Source organism: Mus pahari, chromosome 12 (assembly GCF_900095145.1).
Source record: "Mus pahari chromosome 12, PAHARI_EIJ_v1.1, whole genome shotgun sequence".
Taxonomy (NCBI): Eukaryota; Metazoa; Chordata; class Mammalia; order Rodentia; family Muridae; genus Mus; species Mus pahari.
Window position 1 is genome coordinate 14015067 of NC_034601.1, and position 18333 is coordinate 14033399.

Here is an 18333-nt window from a genome sequence, read left to right on the forward strand (position 1 = left end):
GTGGCTTGGTTGTCTTCAAACAGGAATCAAAAGATGCCTTTGCCCTCAAATGTAGGGAAAGGAGTTAGACCCTGGAATTAACTACAAGAACCAGTAAGGAAGCCAACTGATTAGCAACATGTGCTATGCTCAGCCTATATAACCCTGTTATACCCAGCTGTTAGTACCTGACCATCTGGGCACAGCAGACAGATGGCCAGCTTACCTGCAACCCAAACTCTGTCCTGGAAGAACCTGAACATACTCACTGGAGAACATACACTCAGAAACACAAAGATGTCTGTGTCTGGTATAAAACTCTGAGCATACAGCCCACAGCAAGCATCTCTGTGGAGTGTCTCTCAAGTACAATCAAATGGCAAAGTGACCTACAGATAATCATTGGTATTCCTGAAAGACAGCCTGGGAGACTGGAGTGCCCAGAGCCAAAGATAACAAAGAAGCACAAGGTGCTCATGGACAACCCATGAAAAACTACAATCTAGGTTGGGTGATGCTGACACATGTATTTAACCCCAGTAAAAGAGGCAGAGGCAGGCAGATCTCTGAGTTCAGGGTCAGTCTGGTCTACAGAGTGAGTTCCAGGACAGCTAGAGCTATACAGAGAAACCTTGTCTCAATGCCCCGCATTCCCACCTCCTCCCATGTAAAAAACAAAACACCCAACTCCTCAAACCAAAAAAAACTGTAATCTAGATACTGAGGAACAGTATCTTGAAAATCAGACTTCTGAAACAGCCTTTAGCAACATCCACTCAAGTCAACCAAATTTGTGATTATAAACTATCCCACTGAGAAAACTTAAGGTCGCCGGGCGTGGTGGTGCACGCCTTTAATCCCAGCACTCAGGAGGCAGAGGCAGGCGAATTTCTGAGTTTGGGGCCAGTCTGGTCTACAAAGTGAGTTCCAGGACAATACAGAGAAACCCTGTGTCGAACCCCCCCTCCCAAAAAAAAACAAAAAAAAAAACAAAAAAATTAAGGTCCAAATGATTTTACTGATAATGACCACTCCACATTTTAAGGAGGAAAAATATCAATTCTATACAAACTCAAAGAGAATACTTCATAGCTTAGTTTATGATGCTACCTGTATCATATTAACACCAGGACAAAGTACAAATACCAAACCCATCAAAACCTACACAATAGTAATCCTTGCAAACACAGATGGGAAAATTATTAAGGGTATCATAGTGGTGTGTGCCTATATCCCCATCATTCAGGAGAATAAGGCAAGAGAATCCTGAATTCCATGACAGCCTGTGCTATGTACTTAGACCCTGTCAAAAACACTGATCTTGGCAGAACACACCTTTAATAGAGCACTCAGATGGTAGACTTCTGTGAGTTCAAGGCCAGCCTTGGTGACATTGCAAGATCAAAGCCAGTCTGATTTGCATAGCTAGGCTAGTTAGTACTATCAAAAACAAACAAGGAGCAGGCAAGAAGGTTTAATGAAGAAAGTTTGTTGAACAAGCCTGGCAATCTGAATTTAATCCCTAACCCATATAAAGGAAGAACAACAAAGCTGTCCTCTGAGTTCCTGAGTGTTTTATAGCATATGTGCTCACACACATATACACACTAAATAAAAAATATCCCTCAGATGCATATACACACAGTAGACAGACACTGACAGACACAGACACACAGACACACACACACACACACACACACACACACACACACACAGACACAGACACACACACACACGCACACAGAGTCGATAAATGGAAACTATCAATAAAAAAGAATATATATACCTTGCCAAAGAAAGGAATATATACCATGCCAAGTAGGACTATTTCAGGGATGCATGCTTTAGGAGAATCAATATAATTAACTATACAAAAAATTAAATAAAAATATCAAACCGTAAATAAGATCATAGAAGTGGTACAAAAAAAAGACATCTGACAGAAATAAAACAGCATTTCAGGTTAAAAAGGATCAACGAGGAGTGTGTGAGTGTGTGTGTGTGTGGGAGAGGGAGAGGGAGAGGGAGAGGGAGAGAGAGAGAGGGAGAGAGAGAGAGATGGCTCAACAGGTAACAGCACTGACTGCTCTTCCAAAGATCCTGAGTTCAAATCCCAGCAACCAAATGGTGGTTCACAACCATCTGTAATGAGATCTGACGCCCTCTTCTGGTACATGTGAAGTCAGCTACAGTGTACTTATGTATAATGATAAATAAATCTTTAAAAAAACAAACAAACAATAGAATTAGTATTAGAACCCCACAGAAAACATCACACTCAATAGTAAGAACTGGATGCTACCCTTTGAAATGAGGAAAACACCTTTACTATCACCATTTCTAGTTAACAATAGCCAGAACAATTAGACATCCAGACTAAGCAGGGCACACGTGGTGGCACACGCCTTTAATCCCAGCACTCAGGAAGGCAAAGGCAGGCAGATTTCTGAGTTTGAGGCCAGCCTGGTCTACAGAGTGAGTTCCAGGACAGCCAAAGCTATACAGAGAAATCCTGTCTCGAAAAAAAACAAACAAAAGACACCCCGACTGGCAAGGTAAGAGAACACAATCCTATACACACAGATGAATTACTTTTCTGTTGCTATGTTAAAACACAATGACCAAAAGCAACTTATAGAATAAAGAATTTATTGGGGCTTACAATTCCAGAGAGGTAGAGTCTTTCATGACAAGGGGACATGGTAGTAAGTGGCAAGAATGGTGGCAGGAACAAGAAAGCTAAAAGAACGTATCTCAAACACGAGCACGAAGCAGAAAAAGTAGATTAGAAGTAGGCAAGGCTATGAACTCAAAATCTCTCCAAATCATACCACCAACTGAGGACTAAATATCTGAGCCTATGGGGGACACTTCTTATTAAGCACCACAAAAGATGATCCAAAAAAGTTACAGAATACATGAATTCAGCAAAGTGGAAAGATACAAAACCAATTCACAAACAGTAAGTTGTACTTACATACTAGCAACAAAATAAAACCAAAAGATTACTCACTACAGTGGGACAATCTAAGATTAAAATGTGAGCAGGATCTGTGTGTAATAAAAACCACCAACTACTAAGAAAAACAAAGGCTAAAAGACCTACTACTAGTTCAGGGTAATCACTGACCAATGATCAGCTAATCTAAATGAACTGACTTAATAGACATGTTACAAAAAATACAAATAAATTAAGACTCAGATTAAGAATACAGATACTTTGCAATTATTATCTGGGAAAAATATTATTATTATAAGTTGAACTATAAACTGCTCCAAAATGTACAAGTTTATGTCTCACCCTTTAGTACCTCAGAAAGTGAGTTAAGTACATGGGTAAGTGGGCCCTATGTGAGGACTCAGCCCTATCCAAGAGTCATTCTTCACAAACAGAAAATTCAGAGATTCCTTTAAGGAAAAAGCATAAACATGAAGATAACCACCCCAGAAACCAGATGCCTCTGGCAGTATCTAGAAGAAACTAACAAATCGACACTATTTTGCACTTCTGACTCCCAGAACCAAGGCAACTAAATTTCTGTGACTTAATTTGTCCAGTTTGATAGTCTGATACTTTGTTATAGTAGCACCAACTAACTTTGGTTGTCCTGCTGTGCTCTGTGAGATATACAGATTGTTAAGTATAGATGGTCCTATATGGGGGTAGAGCAAGAAATAGAAACTATTTCTGAGACTTCAAATTACCAATCATAACTGACAGGCTTAGTGATGGCATATGCCTTTAATTGGAGCTGGGAGACTATACACACACCTTTAACTCTAGCACTTGGGAGGCAGGAATAAGTGGATCTCTGAGAGTTTGAGGCCATTCTGGTCTACAGAATGAATTCCAGTACAGACAGGGCATACTGGCTGGCCATCTTAGTCTAATTGGTAAGTACCAGCCCAGGCAAGAGATTCTATGTCAAAAAACAAGATGGACAGTTATCTGAGAAATGACATTCAATGATGATCTGTGGTCTACACACACAGACATAAACACACATCACAAAATTAAAATCCTGCTTAGAGGCTGGAAAGATGGCTTAACAATTAAAAGCACTGCTCTTCCAGGGGACCCAAATTGGGTCCTAGCACACATGTTGGGTGACTCATAACTGTCTGTAACAAAAGCTCCAAAGGGATCCAACACCTTCTTCTTGTCACTGTAGGCAGCCCCCCCCACCCCACAAACATGCAGATACATATAAGTAACTATAATAAAAATAGGGACTGGTGGGCTAGAGATGGCTCAGCAGTTAAGAACACTGACTGCTCTTCCAGAGGTGCTGAGTTCAGTTCCCAGCACCCACACGGTGGCTCACAACCATCTGTGATGGGATCCATTGCCCTCTTCTGGGGTGTCTGAAGGGTATACTCTTATAATATACTCATAAGATAAATAAATAAAATAAATAAATCTAAAAATAAAATAAAATGAGCCGGGCGTGGTGGTGCACGCCTTTAAACTTTAAACGCAGGAGGCAGAGACAGACTGATATCTGAGTTCGAGGCTAGCCTGGTCTACAGAGTGAATTCTAGGACAGCCAGGGCTATACAGAGAAACCCTGTCTTGAAAACAAACAAACACCAACCAACCAGGAAGGAAGGAAAGAAGGAAGGAAAGAAGGAAGGAAAGAAGGAAGGAAAGAAGGGAGTGAGCTCAGTGGGTGAAGGTACTTACTGTGATGTTTGAAAACCTGAGTTCAATCCTTGGAATCTATGTAATAGTCCTCTGAACTCTACATGTGTGCAGTGGCATGCATGTACCCACACAATACATACAGGGCTGGAGAGAGAAGGCTCAGCAGTTAACAGTGCTTACAGCTCTTCTAGAGGACCCGAATTTATTTCCCAGCATCCATGTTGGGCAGTTTAGAGCTGCCTGTGAGTCCAGCTCCAGGGGTTCTGACCTCCTGGGTGCCTGCACTCACATGGCAGACACACAGACAAATAAAATCCATCTTAAAAAATTAAAATAAATGAATGTAAAAAATGTGTTTTTCTGTTTTGTTTTACATCTAAAATGAGACCATCTCCAAGCTGCCAATAAATCATTTTTAAGAGCTGGCCTTCTATTGTTAGAACATAAATATACCAGCACAGGTGTTTCAGTGGCAAAGATCCAGTTGTTTGTAACACACTGCAGGTTAAAGATAAACCAGTAACAGGATTTTAAACTGGCCCAAAGGAAGTGCCAGCAAGATGCCTCAGTAGTAAAGGTGCTTTGCCACATAAACCCAGTTATCCCTGGAACCAAAGTAAAGTTATGAGGGAACCAAATTTATCAAATTGTCATCTGGCCTCCACATGTACATATACACACAACATGAGCATACGCCTGTATGTATGTGCACACAAAATAAATTACAATTCCTAGAAGGTAAACTGATAGTAACAGATAGTCATTCATACTCTATCTTTGGTACATACTGAATGAATATATATATATATATATATATATATAATGAGTTCCATAACAACCAAGACAACTACACATTGAAGCCTTGTCTCTGAAAGGAAATAGAGTTAAGTAGACACCAGTTATTAACTTCTGACACTGACAGGCAGCTAGAAACGAACACACAGACAGACAAAACATCCTACAAAGGACAAAAGTCCATATCACCAAGCTCTTTTCTACTGGTATGCCTTGTTCTCACTTGTTCTGTCTGTCCTTTAGCCCCCTCCTACTGGTAGCTGGTAAGATCTCTAGCTTGCCTGCCCAATCCTACTCTTTGTAATACCAAAACATTGTCCTTAAGTTTCCTTCTGAGAAACTTTCTCCAAAAAAAACATTGCATTTGTATATATGGGTGATTTGACCTCATGCATGTCTGTATGTATACAGTGACCATGAAGGCAGAAAAGAGCATCAGATCTGGAAGGAGGGATGGGGATGGGGAGAACCAAATTCAAGACCTCAAGCATTCAGCAATCGCTCCAGCTTCTACTTTTATTATTTTTTATTATTTATTTTTATCATTTTTAATTACATTTGTATTGAATCCCCTGGAACGGGAAGTACCAATGGTTGTAACCCACCCAATGTTTCGGTTCAAACTTGGGTCCTTTGCAAGAATAGTAAATGTTCTTAGACACTGATGACACACGCCTTTAATCCCAGCACTGGGAGGCAGAGAAAGGTGGATTTCTAGGAGGTAGATCAACAGAAAGAGTTCTGGGACAGCAAGGCTACATAGTGAAACAGTCTCAAAACAAACAAACAAACACACACAGACACACACACACACAAAGGGTAGGAGTGGGGATGAGGCTGGATTTATGACTCAGGGACAGAATTCTTGTCTCCAATGTCTAAGGCTCTAGATCCTCTTCCTAACACAAGAGAAAGGGCAAAGTGGGGATTATAAAACATTCATTAGAGGTGTTTCCTAGGAGATTCAAATAAGCAGAAGAAAAAGCAGCCAACATGAAGGTAGGTATATTGGGATTATCTAGTCTGAGGAACAAAAATAAAAATAAGGCAGATTGCAGAAACCTTTAGGATAAATTAAAATCACCAGTAAGTATAAAATTTGTAGTCAGAAGGTAGTGGTGCATGCCTTTAATTCAGTACTCGGATCTCTTGTGTGTTCAAGGCCAGCCTGGTCTACAGATCAAGTTCCAAGACAGAACAGCAAAATCTGGTCTCAAGAGGTGGGGTTAGGGGGTGGAATTACACTAGCCCATGTGGTGGCTCATACTTTTAATCCTGGCACTCAGGAGGCAAAAGCAGGTGGATATCTTTGAGTTCAAGGCCAACCTGGTTTTTGTAGTTGAGTTCTAGAACAGCCGGAGACGGACTTTGTCTCCAAAAACAAAACAAAAACAAAACAAAAAAACCAAAAACAAACCACAAAAGAAGCAGCTAAATAAATCCCAAGTGGAATAAACTCACGCATCTGTTTGTAGACTCATCCACTGAAGGCCAAACAGAGCTTCTTGAAAGCAGAAGAGAATCTATTCAGCGGACACAGAAAACTCAGAGGTTAACAAGCAATGTTTGTTTGCTTTTCCGTTTTTTTTTCTCCCCTCCAATGCTGGAAATCAAACCCAGGGCCTTATATGTATTAGTAAAGTGCTCTACCATCAAGCTATAACCCAGTCTTTGGCGTTCTATTTTTTGAAACAGGTTTTACTGCCTAGCCCAGGATGAGTTTAAATTTGTGATACTTCTAAACCCAAAACAGTTTCTTATCAGAAACCAGAAAGGGTAAAAGGCAGTATGGGCTAGGAAGTTCCTTATCTAGGGCTATCGAGAAGACTAAGCAGGTAAAAAGCACTTGCCACCAAGCCGAAAGTCTACATTCAATTCCCAGAACCAATATACTAGGGGAGAGCCAACTCTCACAAGTTGTCCTCCAATGTCCATGCACATACACAAATAAATTTAAGGAAAATATTAGGAAAAAAATTCCTGTAATCAAGCACTTTCTAGCTTGCTCACTGGTGTCATAGAGGGGAACTATCTCAGGAGAGGTCTTATATACCACTAAGCTGGGGAGAGAAGACCCTGCATTTTCCTATCTCCAAACTTCAAAGTTCTCCACTGGCTAAGTTGAGAACCCAAAAATGGGGGTGGGGTGGGGTGGTATCAAAGAGGTTGGAGGGAGGGGAAATAATATATTAATCTTTTAATTAAAGGGAAAGAAGAAAAAATGTGTGTGAACCTGGGAAAATGGATGTGAATCAGATCAGACAGATATACTTGGATGGTACATGGCAACCATATCAGACTGAAGCCCAGAGCAAGCAAATAAGGAAGCTGCAAAGCAAGTGCTAATAAGAGGGAGCTAGCTAGGTGTGAATACAACTGGAGTGTAGAAAAGAATTGAGGCCAGGGCAGTTCAGATGAACCCTTTGGCTAGACAGTGCAGACTGCTTTGGCCTCACTACTTTGGATGTTCTCAGAGAGTGGAGAAAATCAACTGCTGCTGGGAAGAATTTTCCACGCTAGAGGCTGGGAAGACAACTCAAGTAGTTGGCAAAGTATTTTCCACATAAGCATGAAATCCAGGGTTCAATCCCCAGAACCAACACTAATTCCAAGCATGGTGGTGATGAAGGCATGACTTTTCCCTTGAACTTGTTAAGCAACCCAGTCTACTGGGTATTCCAAGCCAGAAAAATATTCCCAAAAAAGATGGCTAGCAACTAAGGTAACTGAGGTTATTCTGTTTGTATGTACAGGCACATGCACACATACACAAAAGAACTTCCCACCACAAACCCACCAGGCAGAGGGCCTCTGGCGCTCAGAGAGAGAGGATGTCCTTTAGCTAGGCTAATAGAAGTAGTTTGAGGGAGGCTCTTACACTTTCAGCATAACTAGGCCTGCATAACAGGACCTTCAACCCAACAATACAGTTTGAGAAAAGTTCTTCTTTTCTGAATTGCTTTGGACTTCACTCACCTATAAAATGAGCCTGAAAGAAAATGACTCATCCTTTCTCTTGTCCTCAGAAAGAAAAAATGAAGATGTTTTATTGGCTCCCTTCCTTTTTCTTTCCTTTTGTACTGTCTTTCTTACTTTTCTAAGTGTTCCTGTGTGATCACTTAAGTTTTCTATTTTTATTTTTGGTTTGATTTGAGACAGGGTCTTAAGCTAACTTTGAGCACTCACAATTGTTCTTGTTCTGGTCCTCTTGCTTCTTCTTCCCAAGTATTAGCACTACAGCATAGACGACCATGCCACGCTTTCTTATACCTTCACCCCATACATCTTTTCTCTTTTTCTTAGTTTACTAACTTTCTCCTTTCCTCAGAGTTAAATGTAGTTAACGGTCATAGAATGGCTCAATGGCTAAAACACTTGTCATATAAGCTTGAAGGCTGGAGTTTCAGTTCCAGAACGCATACAGTGAAAGGACCCACTCCCCCGCAGGTTGTTCTTCTACCTTCACACTTGTACCACAGCATGCATGCAACCACACACACATAACCACCAAAGTAAATAATAAATCAATGTAATGTAAAAACAGCATTGTTGTTTTTAAAGAGACTGCTTTCTCTCTTAGTACAAATGGGGAACATACCCTAAGAACCCAAAAAGACTCCACTAACAAGACGCGCCCCCCCCCCAAAAAAACTTAAAAATCTATATAAATAAAAAGGTTTTTGGTTTTTTTGAAACAGGATCTCACCATGTAGCTATTGGCTGGTCTGAAACTAATTATATAGACCAGGCTGACCTCAAATTCATAGAGATATGCCTGTCTTTGTCTCCCATTTCAATAAATTTAAGAACTTGAAGGGATACCTATCCCGACAGACATGCAAGACACAGTGTAGAAACACAAGAACCCAAGGCAACACAATTCCTAAAAATGTTCAGAACTCTTTCATAACTGAATCCAAATATAACAAAAGCGTTCAAAGGCCAAAAAACTCAAAAGTCTGGTTTTAAAATGACCAGTGACCACAAGAAAATTAAAACAGAGAAATCAATTTAAAATTTTGCTACGAATAGCTATAAAACCACATTTATCCTAAAAGGTTTCTACAGAACAGGGTTTGAGATAGTTGTAACAACAATCGCAACCTTAGACACTGCCAGATTCATTTCCATTATAGATCTGTGTGCAACATCCACAAGTGAAGGGTAAAGTCCTCAAGATTTTCTCCTCTGTCTTCACAAAGGTAAGCGAGTTCCTCTTACAAGCTGATGATTAGACCCTTGACATGGTGCACTTCCCTGGTTGAGGCAATGGGGTCAATGATTGTATGGTAGTTCCCAGGAGAACAAGATCGTCACACTCACCTCCAGTTCTTCACTATCTTTAGGCTTCTCCTCAGAGGTCTGTTTAACAAAGTCAGGGATGAGAATTTCCAGTGTGGCTCGGGCTACAAAAAGAAAAAAAAGTCTGAGGTGAGAGGAGCCCAAAAGAAAACCATTTATGTTGCCCAGCGAGCAGTGAGCCTACATGCTGGCTCCCACACTCATAGCCAAAGGCAGCAACAGCACTTTAAAAGGTAGAATTATGAAAGCATAAAGAACAAGTAAATCCTGAAAAGGGACAGTGAGATGATGCGAGTTTTACATGCCAATTTTACCAAGGGAGGATTGGTAAAATGTGCACCCAAGGAGGACTGATAATGCATGGAGAGCAGCTACTAAGAACAGGTAGATGGGCGTACATGAGGACCTCTGGAAGAGCCATGTGTAAGGACCATGGACAAGCCACTACATGTCACAAGGGGAAAGAATGCACACAATAAATAACCCATGGACTAATTGCTTTCTGGTCCAGCACAGCATTGTTGGTAAGACATCCCAGCAAAATAAGTTTGTAATAAAGACCAAACAGTGCACATGTCTAGAATGAGTGGCTGAAATATTGGTGGAGGACACAAAGTCCAGAACATAGACTTCTAATCTTGTAAAGAATAACTTAGGATAAAACTGAGGGGTTTTCCATTCATCTGCCAATTTCTATCTCAAAAGATATCCGTTGAGCCAGGCGTTGGTGGCGCACGCCTTTAATCCCAGCACTTGGGAGGCAGAGGCAGGCGGATTTCTGAGTTCGAGGCAAGCCTGGTCTACAGAGTGAGTTCCAGGAGAGCCAGGGCTATACAGAGAAACCCTGTCTCGAAAAAAAAAAAAAAAAAAATCTGTTGAAAGTCTCGACAATTTGTTGAACTGAAAAGTCTTTTTAAATTGAATCCTTCTAAAATGTACAGCAGCAGCTAGAGATTAGCTCAGTGGTAGAGCATCTTGCTCAATTCCTAACTCTGCATGAGTAACTTAGCAAAATAGGTATCAGGACATCTTGCAGACTGAGGCAGAATATGTAAACTAAGGGCAACTGAACAGAGGACAGCCAGTAACATGATATAGAAAGACTGGGGCTGGAGAGATGGCTCGGTGGTTAAGAGCACTGACTGCTCTTCCAAAAGTCCTTTGTTCAATTCCCAGCAACCACATGGTGGCTCACAACCATCTGTAAAGGGATTTGATGCCCTCTTCTGGTGTGTCTGGAAACAGCTACAGTGTACTCATAAATAAAAATAAATCTTAAAAAAAGAAAGACTTATTGTCCTCAGCAATGGCCACTAAAAAAAAAAAAAAAAAAAAAATAGCAGAGAAACTGATTCTTAGAAGTAGAAAATCCTCCCCCTGACCCCAAGCCCCAGTGAGACTGAAAAAACTGGCATATCTCTTGTTCTGTAGAGAGACCTGTTCTGGAAGACAACAATCCCATAGGATAAAGTTCAAGAATGGCTCTATATGCGCCAGGGCTACAAGTATACCTAACACTAATCTACAATATACTCCACTACTCAGAAGAACCCAAATAACCCCAATGTTGATCAAAACAGCTTGGTGCAAAAATGCTGTCTATCTCTGCATAGAGGCATAAGGCAAAGATATGGTGTAATGTGTCTACAAGAAAACACCAGTTCTTGGGATGAACATTGTGTGCAATAACTATCTAATCCCCAATTTGAAGTCTGAAGGACTCAGAGAAAAAATCTATACAAATATCAAAACCCCTCAAGATAATGATAGCATACAATCTGTCTTTTCTCTTAGCATGCCCAGTTTGCTGTTTAAAAACAAACTTGAATGCCAGGTGTAGTGGTGCATCATTTACTCTCAGCATTCAAAGACTTATCTCAAAAAACCAAAAACAACAAAATAAAAAATAAGAATAACAAAACACACTTGCATGTGTTCTATAGGCCCAGTTAGCTCTAAGCATACCCAAATCTGCATTTGGCTGAATCAGGGACTGAAAACTGACTCTGCTGTTATTCAATAGAAAGAGACCTTCTAGTATAAAGACTCACTTTTAGATACATTTTTTTAAAGATTTATTTTATATATGTGACAACATTGGTGCTGTCTTCAGACATACCAGAAGATCCCATTACAGATGGTTGTGAGCCATCATATGGTTGCTGGGAATTGAACTCAGGACCTCTGGTAGAACAGTTGGTGCTCTTAACCTCTAAGTCATCTCCCCAGCCCAAGACTCACTTTTTAAAAAAATAAAAAACTGTTTGTTTTTGAGACAGCCCTAGCTGTCCTGGAACTTTGTGATCAGGCTGGACTCAAACTCAAGGAGTTTGTCTGTCTATCTCTGTCTCCCAAATGGTGGGATTAAATGTGTGTTCCCACATAAACTCAGCTAGAATCTTAATTATATGTACATGTATGTAATGCCAGAGGCATTAGATCCTCCTGGAGCTGGAGTTAAAGTTCTTTGTAAGCTGCCCCACGTGGGCTCTGGGATTATGGAGATTTGAATGAAAATCCCCCCTTTCCCCTAAACCCACCCTGTAGTCTCCAGATTTTGAAAGTTTAGTCCCTAGGAGGTAGAACATTTGGGAAAGGATTCTGAGGCATGGCCTTGTGGTTTGAGGCTTCAAAAGTCCCCACCATTCCAAATTAGCTCTCTCTTTCTCTCTCAGCTTCATGCTTGTGGATCTGATATAAATTGTAAGTGACTACTCCAATGCCTGCCTGCTGTCATGATATGGTCATGGACTCACCCTCTGAAACTACAAGCCCCAATTACATGCTTTATTCTAAAGCTGCCTTGGAAAAAGAAAAAAGAAAAACAAAACAAAACAAACAAAAAACAAAAACAAACAAAAAAACAAATAAAGCTGCCTTGGGGTCATGGAACTGTCACAGCAGGACAAACTTGGGTCTAGTAAAACAATCAAGTTTGTCCTGCTGTGGCATGATTCTACGTGGTCTTTACTATTGAGCCATCTTTTTAACTCATCAAGTCTTTTTACTCTTAGTTTAAATCATTTATAATAAGCACCTATTTTATTTTGTCCTTGACCTACTCTAAAGCTTAATTATATCCCCAGCTCTTAGTTTTGTTTTTTTTTCAGCTCTTAGTTTTAAGACAGAATTGCTATATAGCCAAGGCTAGCCAGCGGTGTTGGCACACGCCTTTAATCCCAGCACTCGGGAGGCAGAGGCAGGCGGATTTCTGAGTTCCAGGACAGCCAGGGCTACACAGATAAACCCTGTCTTGAAAAACCAAATACAAACAAACAAACAAACAAAAAATAGATGGGGGCTGGGGAGATGGTTCAGCAGTTAAAAGCACTGACTACTCTTCCGAAGGTCCTGAGTTCAAACCCCAGCAACCACAGGGTAGCTCACAACCATCCATAATGAGATCTGATGCCCTTTTCTGGTGTGTCTAAAGACAGCTACAGTGTACTTACATACAGTAATAAATAAATCGTTGGGCCGGAGAGAGCAGAGGTCCGGAGTTCAATTCCCAGCAACCACAAGATGGCTCACAACCATCTGTACAGCTACAGTGTACTCATATACATAAAAATAAATAAATCTTCAAATAAAATAAAATACATAAGCTGGGCAGTGGTGGCATACACCTTTAATCCTAGCACTCGAGAGACAGAGGCAGGCAGATTTCTGAGTTTGAAGCCAGTCTGTTCTACAGAGTGAATTCCAGGACAGCCAGGGCTACACAGAGAAACCCTGTCTCAAAAAACCAAAACAAAAAAGAAAATAAAAAATAAAAATAAAATAAAGTAGATAACATGAATAAAAGTCTTAACCTAGGCCCATAAAATCCTACAGGCATTACATAGCCCCTTGCTAATCAGAGATGAAGACCCAGCATGCAGCATGTCTCTGGGATACCAAATGTCATGTTTAATTCTGGTTACCAACTCCTGGACGTGCCTGAGATGAATATCTAAATTAAGTTAGCCTCTGAGGCATACTTGTAGAAGAATATCTAGATATGGCAAACTGAGGTGGGAAAACCCACCTTAATTGTAAGTGCCACCATTCCATGGGCTGAGGTCCTGGGCTGAACAAAAAGGAGAAAGGAAGCTGTAAGCTTCTGACTGCAGATGCCACTTTAGCAGCACCCACCAGCTCCTGCACCATGCCTTTCCCACAAGGATAAACTGATGAGCCAAAACAAACCCTTCCTTTCTAAATGTGCTTTTATATCACAGCAACAGGAAAAGTAGCTGATATACCAAGCAAACCACATTACCAGCTTTATTCTTCGCAAGTTTTTTGCTGCTTGCAGTTCCAGATCCGTAAGTCACACCATCAATGGTCACGGAGGCACCAAAAGGCTCACTTGGATTCTCTTAAAATTAAAATTACTGGTTTTAAAACACTTGCCAAAACATTAAAAGCATGCTAACACAAAGTCCGCCAGCCCTGACAAGATACACCTGAATAAATCATGTCTATGCTTTGTCTGAGATGCTGAGACAAGATTGGAAACCACAGACAGCAAAGGGCACGATGGGAAAGTTGAAAAGGGGCTCTATGGGAAATTATCCAAAGGGGAAGCAGAAGCTGGAGACAGAGCTGCCCAGTACAGGGATAAGGTAGGGATGAGGTTTCTGAAAGACAAACAGGACTGTCAAGAATAGCAAAGCATAGGACCAAGGACATCTGAGAAACAGCCCCCCACTCCCCAGGTCTCAGCTCCCAAGGCATTCATAAACTGTGAGGAAGAAACCACAGAGGACAGAGCTGGCACAAAGTGTGGTGAGATCAAGGCTTCCTCATCATTGGAGGATGGGGAATGGTGGATACAGGACAGGAAAATTGGGAAAGAATTCAAGCACAGCAGAAAGATCTTTAACGACAGTCAGAAGCCACCAAGGCAGACCAGAGAAGACAAGAAAAGAGGAAAGGGGGAATTGGGGCAAACTCAGGGAAAAGCTGAGCCATCTCCCATCTCAAGACAAGGGGCACTGAAGTGAAAATAAGACTACACCTGCACCACACTTCTCTCTCCTTGCCTTGCATGCCTATCCAACCCAGCAGGTCCAATGTACTCATTCCCACCTCCAGCCATGACCAAAAAGATGTATGATGACTAAAATGGGTTTGAACTTACCACATTCAAAGAAATTATAAACAGGGCGGACCTTGAGGACACGCTGCATGTATTCGTGCAGGATGCAAACCTCAGACTTCCCATTGGGATTGATGACAAACTCTGTGACAAAAAGAACTATCTCAGGTAAACTCAGGAACTCGGCAATCTACATCAGAGTCATTCATTAGGGGCTTACCACTGTGAACATTGCAGCCTCTGCATTACAACTCATAAACTAAGCAGACATTACAAGAACATGTTCCATCTGTTGATGCTGACAGTACAAGCCTGGCCCACCTTTCTTTGTGGGTGCATCTTGTACAGATAGAGTGATCAGCTTCTGGTTGGCTGGCAGGATGGGCCTCTCTGACTCGGCCTGCTTCCGCTTCATCTCACGGTTGAACTGACGACGCTCAGCCCAAGTCCTGAATTTTTTCACAGTTACTTGTTCAAAGTCAAAACGCTTCTCAAGGTAATTACGAAATTCCTCCAGATCTGTCCAAGATACACCAGAAAGCTACATTATCAGATTTCCAAAGCTAGGAAACATGTTTTCCTCAGCCCTGTGTAGAATAGCAATGCCATTAAACAAGTTCAGGATGCACAATACAGATTTCCGTTCCCCAACTCTTTCAAAAGCAAGGAAAGAAAAAAATTAGGTCCTTTCACAGCTACTTCAAATTTCATCCTGGCAAACCTCTTATGGAAAGAATCCTGGGCATACCGTTACTTTATCTGGACTAAGAAAAAAAAATATGGGGGATTAAAACAAAATAAACAAGAAACAAGAAAACCACTATTCTTTAGACTTTTCCCTTAATGCAAAATGAGTATTGGGGCTGGAAGAAACTAAATATACACACAAAAACCCAGCAAGCACCTGACTGCCAAGAGCAAGTGTCTATCACCTTCTCTGACCATCTCACTTTTGCCTCTGGCCCTTTAAACTCAGTTACAAACCATACCTAGTTGGATCTCCACTTCAAATATTATGCACTGATGCACCTATTCACAAACCACTTCACACACACCTCTCTATAGCAGCTTCCTCTCTGTGCACCCCTCCCAGGACACCTCACACCAACAGCATACAAAAAGCCTAATCCTGAAAGCTGCATGTCCTCTTTGGAAGTGATTCAGCAGGTGGGCTGACACCACCAGGGATCTAAGGGACAGAACTAAGCTAAAGGAACAAGAAAGAGAAATACAAGCATATAACTAGACAAATGCAATACTCAAGAGCACTGCTCAATACTTGAAAAGCAAAAAAGCAGAAACATAAGAATGGCAGTTTCTTGGTGCTGAATTTGTGACTGCAGGCTCATTCTAAGCTCATCACATAAATTTAAACAATGTTACATGAGTACATTGTACTGAAAAAGCAAGACTTCAGAGGTCATACAAAAACCAGAAAGGCTGGGCTGGAGAGATGGCTCAGTAGTTAAGAGCACAGACTGCTCTTCCAGAGGTCACAAGTTCAATTCCCAGCAACCACATGGTGGCTCACAACCATCTGTAATAAGATCTGATGCTCTCTCTGTTGTGTCTTAAGACAGCTACAGTGTACTCGTATATCTAAAATAAATATATCTTTAAAAAAAAACAAAAAAAAGAGCCAGGCAATGGTGGAACATGCCTTTAATCCCAGCACTTGGGAGGCAGAAGCAAGCCGATTTCTGAATTCAAGGCCAGCCTGGTCTACAGTGAGTTCCAGGACAGCCAGAGCTACACAGAGAAACCCTGTCTTGAAAAAACAAAACAAAAAACAAAAAAACAAAAAAAAAAGAAAAGAAGCAGGCTAGTTGGCACTGACATGTCATCTCCACTGAACTTTTGGCAATTAGATCGTACACTGGGTGGCAGGAGCCTACACTCAAGCAGAGGAAGGGCTTGTCTGGCCTGTGAGCTGTATAGGCAAAAATCCCCTCTCAAATACAACCAGGAACTAGGAATCAGAGAATATAGTAGGGGTGAAAACTTAGGTAGCAAGGAGGGAAGAAAGCTCTTCAGAATACTTACCAACTGATTCATCTTTGCACACCTCAACTTTAGCCTTCACTTGTCCCAGGGCTCCAGCAGCTGCCTCAGCGCCCAATGGGTCCTTCTCATCCAGGGACCCTGAGTCTCCACCCATGGAGTCAGGCTCTTCCAGAGGGAAATCCAACTCTGCAGATCGACCCAAGGGCTTGACAGGTGACACCTCTCCACTGGGGGCAAGGTCACAGTTTTGTTCTCGTTCCTCATTGTCCTTCATTTTCTTATAATGTAGACAGGGAATACTGCTTAGAGGAGGATCGTGTTTCTGTAGATGGTGACATTGAAACGGGTTATCAGGACTACTTTCAGTCTGTCTGACAAGCTGACAAGCACTGAAAACTGACAAGCCTAAATCTATGACAGATGACTCCCCTACCCGTATGCTTCCCGTTCCCAAGAAGTAGGGTCTGGACCAAGTGACCACTCGAGACTCTCTGTGCAGGTATACAGGGACTCCAGAGTTATGAAAAGTCATGATCCATCCATCAGGCAATGGCTCTGTAGGTGGACGGCCACGACCTGCACAGAACACAAAAACATCCTCCAAATCCTTTACAAGCACGAGATTGTCAAAGCCTCTTGTACATGTTTTTGTATTTGTGAGGTTTTTGCCAAGTTTCTATCTGCCTGATGAACCCTAATTGTACCCATAGGATAGTATATGGAACAAGGTAAGAACTTCTACATGGAGAACCAATGCCCAAGAAGCCCTAGACAGTGTTGTTCAAGGTAAGTCCCTACCTTAGCTTTTGCCTCCACACTTGGGAAAATACAGAACACTGGAATTCTCCTGTCACTCATAACAGGTATTGGAGTAAGTAAACTTTGCTAGTAAACTAGAAATGGATCAGCCACTGTTCCTGGTGACCAGATGCATGTCACTAAATAACACTACCTTACTACCATAAACCAAACCCTGGGTTTGATTCCACAAACAAAGCAAGTTGGAGAGATGGCTCAGCAGTTTAGAGCATTTGCTTCTTTTTTGCCCGGGGGGTGGGGGTGGGGGTGGGGTGGGGGGGGGTGGTAGTGCTATTTTTTTTCTGAGGCAGGGTTTCTTTGTGCAGTCCTGGAACTCACTCTGTAGACCAGGCTGGCCTTAAACTCACAGAGACCAGTCTGTCTTGAGTGTTGGAATTAAAGGCATGGGCCACCATCGCATAGCATTCTACACAGCTTTTAAGATACTGTTTTCAATTTAATCCCAGCACTAGGGAGGCAGAGACAGGCAGATTTCTGAGTTCGAGGCCAGCCTGGTCTACAAAGTGAGTTCCAGGACAGCCAGAGCTATGTCTTGGGAAAAAAAAAAAAAAAAAAAAAAAGAGCACCGACTGCTCTTCCAAAGGTCTTGAGTTCAAATCCCAGCAACCACATGGTAGCTCATAACCATTCGTAATGAGATCTAATGCCCTCTTCTGGTGTGTCTGAAGACAGCTACAGTGTACTTACATATAATAAATAAATAAAT

General features: G+C 41.5%; 1 protein-coding gene across 2 annotated transcripts in view; it reads right to left on the reverse strand.

Moving 5' to 3' along the window:
- Nucleotides 1–18333, reverse strand: part of Dgcr8 (DGCR8 microprocessor complex subunit) — a 34244-nt gene that overhangs the window by 7672 nt on the left and 8239 nt on the right. For both annotated transcript variants that reach the window (XM_021209381.2, XM_029544883.1), the window contains exons 4-9: nucleotides 17242–17384; nucleotides 16848–17130; nucleotides 15126–15323; nucleotides 14847–14948; nucleotides 13983–14081; nucleotides 9743–9825 (exon numbers count right to left, since the gene is read on the reverse strand). In XM_021209381.2, coding sequence (XP_021065040.1) covers nucleotides 9743–9825; nucleotides 13983–14081; nucleotides 14847–14948; nucleotides 15126–15323; nucleotides 16848–17130; nucleotides 17242–17384 — 908 coding nt within the window. The remainder of the gene's footprint in view (nucleotides 1–9742; nucleotides 9826–13982; nucleotides 14082–14846; nucleotides 14949–15125; nucleotides 15324–16847; nucleotides 17131–17241; nucleotides 17385–18333) is intronic.